This window comes from Salmo salar, chromosome 11, assembly GCF_965601325.2.
Source record: "Salmo salar chromosome 11, fSalSal1, whole genome shotgun sequence".
Taxonomy (NCBI): Eukaryota; Metazoa; Chordata; class Actinopteri; order Salmoniformes; family Salmonidae; genus Salmo; species Salmo salar.
This window is the reverse complement of record NC_138301.1, coordinates 95,586,959-95,595,512: the sequence shown is the minus strand read 5'-3', so window position 1 is coordinate 95,595,512 and position 8,554 is coordinate 95,586,959. Positions and strand designations below refer to the sequence as shown.

General features: G+C 47.5%; 1 protein-coding gene across 2 annotated transcripts in view; it reads left to right on the top strand.

The window, feature by feature from the left end:
- LOC106563284 (tyrosine-protein kinase ABL1) overlaps positions 1 to 8,226 on the top strand; it is a 53,610-nt gene extending 45,384 nt beyond the window's left edge. For both annotated transcript variants that reach the window (XM_014128749.3, XM_014128750.3), the window contains exons 5-11: positions 199 to 283; positions 404 to 581; positions 2,650 to 2,834; positions 4,228 to 4,380; positions 4,863 to 4,952; positions 5,174 to 5,299; positions 5,491 to 8,226. In XM_014128749.3, coding sequence (XP_013984224.1) covers positions 199 to 283; positions 404 to 581; positions 2,650 to 2,834; positions 4,228 to 4,380; positions 4,863 to 4,952; positions 5,174 to 5,299; positions 5,491 to 7,106 — 2,433 coding nt within the window. In that variant the 3' untranslated portion in view covers positions 7,107 to 8,226. The remainder of the gene's footprint in view (positions 1 to 198; positions 284 to 403; positions 582 to 2,649; positions 2,835 to 4,227; positions 4,381 to 4,862; positions 4,953 to 5,173; positions 5,300 to 5,490) is intronic.
- Positions 8,227 to 8,554: the final 328 nt, after the last annotated feature.

The following is an 8,554-nucleotide window of genomic DNA, read 5'->3' as shown; positions in this document are numbered from 1 at the left end:
AGCCTTGTAACCGTGCTGAGTATACCACATAGGTGTAGAACAGAGACATCTGCTGAGCAAACACACTAAAGCTTCTAGAGGTAGTTCCATGTTGGAAACATGTAACGATGGACTATAGTCTAGATGTCGCTATCCGTTTGAAGGCATTTTCTCCTGATGTGTGTGGTTGACCGTCTAGTCCTGTTCTCACCCACTCAGGAGGACACCATGGAGGTGGAGGAGTTCCTAAAGGAGGCTGCTGTCATGAAGGAGATCAAACACCCCAACCTGGTACAGCTACTGGGTGAGTTACTGTGGAACAACACTTTTCAGTTGCAGATGTCCTATAATTGTCTCTTCCTGAAAAGCCACTCTGTACTGCCATTGTCAGTGCTGTAACTACCGTTGTCCCTCTCTCTGTCAGGCGTGTGCACGCGGGAGCCCCCGTTCTACATCATCACAGAGTTCATGACCCATGGCAACCTGCTGGACTACCTGAGGGAGTGTAACAGGGAGGAGGTGAATGCTGTGGTGCTGCTCCACATGGCCACGCAGATCTCCTCCGCCATGGAGTACCTGGAGAGGAAGAACTTTATCCACAGGTGAGACATGACACACTCTCTCTTCCCATTTCTTACCCTTCTTCACTCACCTGTCCTCTTCTCCCCAGACAAAGATATTATACAGTGTATTCGGAAAGTATTTAGACCCCTTGACTTTTTCCACATTTTCTTACGTTGTTCTAAAATTGATTAAATCGTTTTTTTTACTCACATTTTACATTTACATTTTAGTCATTTAGCAGACGCTCTTATCCAGAGCGACTTACAGTAGTGAATGCATAGATTTCATTTCATGCATTTTGTTTATTTTAATTTTGTTATTTTTTTATTTTTTTGTACTGGCCCCCCGTGGGAATCGAACCCACAACCCTGGCATTGCAAACACCATGCTCTACCAACTGAGCCACAGGGAGACTCCTCAATCTGCACACAATAACCCATAATGACAAAGCAAAATCAGTTGTTTTTTGTTGCAATTCTTTTTTTTTTTTTTTTTACTGATCACATTTACATAAGTATTCAGACCCTTTACTCAGTAATTTGTTGAAGCACCTTTGGCAGCGATTACAGCCTCGAGTCTTCTTGGGTATGATGCTACAAGCTTGGAACACCTGTATTTGGGGAGTTTCTCCCATTCTTCTCTGCAGATCCTCTCAAGCTCTGTCAGGTTGGATGGGGAGCGTCGCTGCACGGTTATTTTCAGGTCTCTCCAGAGATGTTTGATCGGGTTCAAGTGGGCTCTGGCTGGGCCACTCAAGGACATTCAGAGACTTGTCCCGAAGCCACTCCTGCGTTGTCTTGGCTGTGTGCTTAGGCTCGTCGTCCTGTTGGAAGGTGAACCTTCTCCCCAGTCTGAGGTCCTGAGCGTTCTGGAGCAGGTTTTCATCAAGGATCTCTCTGTACTTTGCGCCGTTCATCTTTCCCTCGATCCTGACTAGTCTCCCAGTCCCTACTGCTGAAAACATCCCCACAGCATGATGCTGCCACCAACATACTTCACCGTAGGGATGGTGCCAGGTTTCCTCAAGACGTGATCCTTGTCATTAAGGCCAAAGAGTTGAATCTTGGTTTCATCAGACCAGAGAATCTTGTTTCTCATGGTCTGAGAGTCTTTAGGTGCCTTTTCTCAAACTCCAAGTGGGCTGTCATGTGTCTTTTACTGAGGAGTGGCTTCTAGCTGGCCACTATACCATAAAGGCCTGATTGGTGGAGTGCTGCAGAGATGGTTGTCCTTCTGGAAGGTTCTCCCATCTCTACAGAGGAACTCTAAAGCTCTGTCAGAGTGACCATCGGGTTGCTGGTCACCTCCCTGACCAAGGCCTGATTGCTCAGTTTGGCCGGGCGGCCAGCTCTAGGAAGAGTCTTGGTGGTTCCAAATTTCTTCCATTTCAGAAGTATGGGGACCACTGTGTACTTGGGGACCTTCAATGCTGAGACATTTTTTGGTACCATTCCCCAGATCTGTGCCTCGACACAATCCTGTCTCGGAGCTCTACGGACAGTTCCTTCAACCTCATGGCTTGTTTTTGCTCAGACATGCACTGTCAACTGTGGGACCTTATATAGACCAGTGTGTACCTTTCCAAATCATGTCCAACCAATTGAATTTACTCAGGTGCACTCCAATTAAGTTGTAGAAACGTCAAGGGAAACAGGATGCACCTGAGCTCAATTTCTAGTCTCATAGCAAATGGTCTGAATACTTATGTAATTAAGATATTTACATTTTTTGTTAAGAAATTTGCAAATATTTCTAAAAACCTGTTTTCACTTAGTCTTTATGGATTATTGTGTATTTATTTAATCCATTTTAGAATAAGGCTGTAACATAACAAAGTGGAAAAAGTCAAGGGGTCTGAATACTTTTCCAAATGCACTGTATGTGTGCTATTGCTGTGAGATTGACTTTGCCCCAGCATGTTTTATGATGGCCTAGAAGGTGATATGATTTATGTCCTCCCGTTAATTTTCAAGCTTGTCGAGACTCCCCTGCTTGCTCAAGTGTGCACGCAACGCCAACTCTTCAAGACATGGATATTATAAGAGATTGCCATCCAAAACAAATACATAGTTCTGCCTTTGACGCCATGTCCTCTCTGTGCTCCAGGGACCTGGCAGCCCGTAACTGTCTGGTAGGGGAGAACCACCTGGTGAAGGTGGCAGACTTTGGGCTGAGCAGGCTGATGACGGGGGACACGTACACGGCCCACGCTGGGGCCAAGTTCCCCATCAAGTGGACCGCCCCGGAGAGCCTGGCCTACAACAAGTTCTCCATCAAATCTGACGTCTGGGGTGAGTTTGGAGATGAGACAGTAATTCAAAGACAAATGTATTTCTGATATTTAGAATTCCTTATACTGAACAAAAATATAAATGCAACATGTAAAGTGAAATAAAAGATTCCATAAAAATTCCATACGCACAAAAAGCTTATTTCTCTAAAATGTTGTGCTCAAATTTGTTTACATCTTTGTTAGTGAGCATTTCTCCTTTGCCAATATAATCCATCCACCTGACAGGCGTGACATATCAAGAAGCTGATTAAACAGCATGATCATTACACAGGTGCACTTTGTGCTGGGGACAATAAAATGTGCCGTTTTGTCACAACACAATGCCACAGATGTCTGAAGTTTTGAGGGAGCGTGCAATTGGCATGCTGACTGCAGGAATGTCCACCCGAGCTGTTGCCAGAGAATTGAATGTTCATTTCTCTTCCATAAGCCGCCTCCAACGGCATTTTAGAGAATTTGGCAGTACGTCCAACCGGCCTTACAACCACAGACCACGTGTAACCATGCCAGCCCAGGACCTCCACATTCAACTTCTTCACCTATGGGATCATCTGAGACCAGCCACCCGGACAGCTGATGAAACTGGGTTTGCACAACCAAAAAATGTCTGCACAAACTATCAGAAGCCGTCTCAGGGAAGTTCAACTGCGTGCTCGTTGTCCTCACAAGGGTCTTCACCAACTTCAGTGGGCAAATGCTCACCTTTGATGCACAGTAGCACGTGTGCTCTTCATGGATGAATTCTGGTTTCAACTGTACCGGGCTGACGACAGACGGCTTGTTTGGCATCGTGTGGGTGAGCAGTTCGCTGACGTCAACATTGTGAACAGAGTGCTCCATATGGTGAGGGCAGGCATTAAGCTACAGACAAACGACACGATTGCATTTTATCGATGGCAATTTATGAATGCAGAGATACCGTGATGAGATCCTAAGGCCCATTCTCGTGGCATTCATCCTCCGCCATTACCTCATATTTCAGCATGATGATGCACGGCCCCATGTTGCAAGGTTCTGTACACAATTCCTGGAAGCTGAAAATGTCCCAGTTCTTCCAAGGCCTGCATTACTCACCAGTCATGTCACCCGTTGAGCATGTTTGGGATGCTCTGGATCAACGTGTGTTCCCCCCAATATCCAGCGACTTCGCACAGCCATTGAAGAGGAGTGGGACAACAGGCCACAATCAACAGCCTGATCAACTCTAGGCCTAATTCATTTATTTCAATTGACTGATTTCCTTCTATGAACTTTAACTCAGTAAAATCGTGCAAATTGTTATATTTATTTATATATTTTTTCAGTGTTTATCATTATGATTACAATGTCATGAATAGTCCTGTTTTGGCATGAAAATTGACTCATCGCTGTACTTCATCCCAAACTCCCAGCGTTCGGAGTGTTGCTATGGGAGATCGCCACCTATGGGATGTCTCCGTACCCTGGCATAGACCTCTCCCAGGTGTATGAGCTCCTAGAGAAGGACTACCGTATGGACCGGCCGGAGGGCTGCCCAGAGAAGGTCTACCAGCTCATGAGGGCCTGTGAGTATGCATACACTGAGTGTACAAAACATTAGGAACACCTGCTCTTTCCATTTAGACTGTCCAGGTGAAAGCTATGATCCCTTATTTATGTCACTTGTTAAATCCACTGCAAAATGGGGTGCAGTGCAACACAATATTAGGAAGGTGTTCCTAATGTTTTGTTCACTCAGTTTTCTCCGGACTATGGCTGATTAGCACAGCCTGGCTTAGCCAGTCAGTACTTCATTTTTTTTGTTTGTAATGTCTACTGGAATGAAATCATTGACTAGTACCAAAACTAATTTCCTGGGATTTGTCTTGAAGGGATACAGCTTTAGTAAAAATTGACTTTTCATAGGTTAGGAGAATTTACGCAATAGGTTGGGATAATTAGGTTAGGGTTAGCTAAAATGCCAAAAAATATATAGACTTTTGACTTAATTTAACAATAGCTGTATCCCTTCTAGACATGACCAATTTCCTGTTCTCTCCTCTCCCAGGCTGGAAGTGGAACCCTGCGGAACGGCCCTCCTTTGCAGAGACCCACCAGGCATTTGAGACCATGTTTCAGGAATCCAGCATCTCTGACGGTGAGAACACCCGTCTCCTGTCACAATTACACACGTTATAGCTTAATTTAAGACAGCAACTACAACTTTAATTTGAGGCATTAGCTGTAGGTTTTATGCTAGTTGCAAAAAAATTGGACCGAGAGATTTGGGTCATTACCATATGTTTTCCAGTTGCTGTACATCAGTAAGTAGTAGGTTAATACACAGTCTCTGATGCTTGTTTGTGTATCATGTGACAGAGGTGGAGAAGGAGCTGGGGAAGAAAGGGAAGAAGGTGACACTGGGCCCCATCCAACAGGCTCCACAGCTGCCCACCAAGACCAGGACCCTCCGTAGGAATGTGGACAGAGATGGAGACAGCCCTGGTGAGACTTGCCTACCTTTACCTACCCCTCATCTGAATACACTGCACCCTAAAGTGGATGCAACCCATATTTAAACAGATGCCATTGGGACAATGTTATAATATATTTTTAATGCTACAGTGTTTTCCCGAAAAATGTCTGTGAGTGTTGCTCAAACAACTGATGATTTGCATATGTGTGTGTTCACCCAGACGCCGTGGAGCCGGAGGTGGCCGTGTCCCCCATGCTCCCAAGGAAAGAGCGTCCGTTCCTGGACAGCAACCTGAACGAGGACGACCGCCTCCTGCCCAAAGACAAGGACAAGTCCCGCAACAGCCTCTTCAACCTCATCAAGAAGAAGAAGAAGACTGCGCCCGCCCCGCCCAAACGCAGCAGCTCTTTCAGGGACATGGACGGACATGCGGAGAGACTGGGGCTAGCGCCCGACCCCCGAGACGACTTCAACAACGTCTCCTCAGCCTTCAGTGTTACACATACCATCGACCCCAGCAAGTTCCCGAGTGCTAACAACAATGGGGTAGGGGGTATTACCAACGGGGGCCCCACCTACCCAGGCCCCCTGTTCCCCCTGCATCATGCCAGGAAGAAAGGTACGCCGGTGGTGCCCAGTGTAGTGGGTAAAACAGCCACCACCCCACCCAATGAGGAGGATATAGTCTCTAACTCCAAGCGTTTCCTGCGCTCCTCCTCGGCCTCTAGCATGCCCCCGGGCTCAGAGCGCACTGAGTGGAAGTCAGTCACGCTGCCACGTGACCTGCACAAAGGCCACTTTGACTCGGGCACCTTTAGGAGCAAGCCCGCCCTGCCACGCAAGAGGGCCAACGAGAAGCCAGAGATCAGCGCCCCTCGCATGGGCACCCTGACGCCCCCGCCCCGCCTGCCCAAGAAGACAGAGGACATGTCAGACGAGGTGTTTAAGGACGCTGAGCCCAGCCTCCTGACGCCCAAGCTTGGCAGAAGGCTTCTAGGGTTGGGGGTGGACAGCTCCAAGACCAGCGCCCTGCAGGCCGAGCTGCTCAAGCCCAACGTGTTCCCTGCTTTGGGGGCAGCCGGGGATGAGTGCAGGGCCCGCCGCCACAAACCCAACCTGGACTCCTCCGGCCCCAGGGAGAGAGGCAAGTTCCAGAAGACCAAACCTGCTCCCCCTCCACCCCCACCCTCCAGTGCCAAGATCTCCCGCAGCCCCACTCACGAGCTCCCCTCACCCACAGATGCCAAGGCCTCAGACCCCCACTACCCATCTAGCTTCAGTGACCAAGTCCGGTCTCCCCTGGAGGCCCACAAGAAACTTAACCTCAACACCTCCTCCAAACCACAGCCATTAAAGACCTCCTCCTCTTCAGTGTCTGGCTCTACCTCCAGCCCCCTGGGCTTCTCCTCCCTCAACTCCCCAGGAGACCAGGCCTCTCCCACAGCCTTTATCCCCTTGATGAACACCCGCCGCTCCCTGAGGAAGACACGTGCGCTCCCGGAGCGCCAACCCAACTCGGCTATCACCAGGGAGATGGTCCTGGAGGGCACGGAGCTGCTGCGCACCGCCATCGGACGCAACTCTGAGCAGACAGGCAGCCACAGCGCCGTGCTAGAGGCGGGCAAGAACCTGTCCAAGTACTGCGTCAGCTACGTGGACTCCATCCAGCAGATGAGGAACAAGTTTGCCTTCCGCGAGGCCATCAACAAGCTGGAGAGCAGTCTGCGCGAGCTGCAGATCTGCCCTGCTGCCACCGGGGGCGCCAGCGGAGCACAGCAGGACTTCAGCAAGCTGCTCTCGTCTGTCAAAGAGATCAGTGACATCGTTCAGAGGTAGCAGAAAGGCCACATTGACTGGGATAAAAAGCTGAAACTTAATGAACCTAACCTCCCCCTCTCCCACTGCATGTAATGTTCCATGGCCGTGTCTCCTCTACCGTGGGCATGCTGAACTCACGTTGAGGTGGAGGGCAGGACATGTTAGTGCCACTGGACGGTTTAAGCATGATGCACACCTCAGAGGAAGACTTTATGCAGCTTTACAGGAGGTCGGAGAACACTTCAAACACTAGTTACGGTGTTGAGAATCAAAATTCAGAAGTTCGTTTTTCCTTATGTCGAAAGCCTTAACTATGAATGCAACTAAAATGTGGCCCCAATTCTGCATCACGTGACTTTCATCAATCATTGTCAATTCTTTTTTTATGACACTATAGACAAAACGCATGTCACATTCTTTCCTTTACTGTCAGTGGTTTACAATGAGAAGTGCACATTGTCTCTACACCTTTTGGTAGCCACTTCATCTACTGTACCTTTTTCCCTTTAGCTTGCTGCCGATCTCTGATGGGAATGGTAAAGTGTGACTGTCAGTATTGTGCCATAGAGGAAAGACCACCTGGGAACATTTTGCATCTGAATAAAGTGCCTTAACACTATCAGTAGAATTCCCCAAAGCCAAACTAAACAATATGGCCTTACAAATACTGCCTTCATGCAGTCATATTCCATACTGAACACTGTCTCCAACATACGCTACACCTTTCACTAACGCCTTCTGGAGTTGGACGGCACGTATTGATGTCTTACGAGGAATGACCATTGAATTATTACTTAACAAACCAATGAAATTCCACTGTGTAGTCAGGGGGTGACTAAGACGTGTTATTTGTTCTACTTCTCGTTGAAATAATGATTTGTTTTCAGTTAAATGTACCTTTGCCCCGTCTGACTGCGATGCCATCAACCACAAGCTGCCTTTATTTCAATGTTGACTCCTTGTTTTATTCTTCCCATAAAAAATCATGCCACTACTTTTGTTGGATCCGAGCCACCTCAACATTTTGACTAATTTTGCTCTCCTTTGTAAATAAACTCTTCTTTTCCTCATTTGTTCCTCCCTGTAACCGTGGTGCAATGTAACATTAAAATACAAAGCAATTTGCTACTTGAAACAATGTCCTGTGTTTTTACTTCACTTGCATTTCTACATGCAGTATTGGTGGAAGTGTGATTGGACAATGTGACGAATGAGGCAAGCAGAACAACAGGTTATGTATAATGTATTTCTGTCTAGAGCATGTTATCGTCATTGAAATCAAAATGTCAACATCTTAATCATACACATGCAAGAACGCATTTAAAATGTTAGCACAGCTCCTTCAATTTATACATGTACGTTTTAACTCGGATAGAGGTGGAGCAGCACAAGGAGCCATCACTAGCCCCTGCAACCAATCCCCACTCCCCAAAATGAAGACAGCACAGGCCCCTCCAATAAAACAT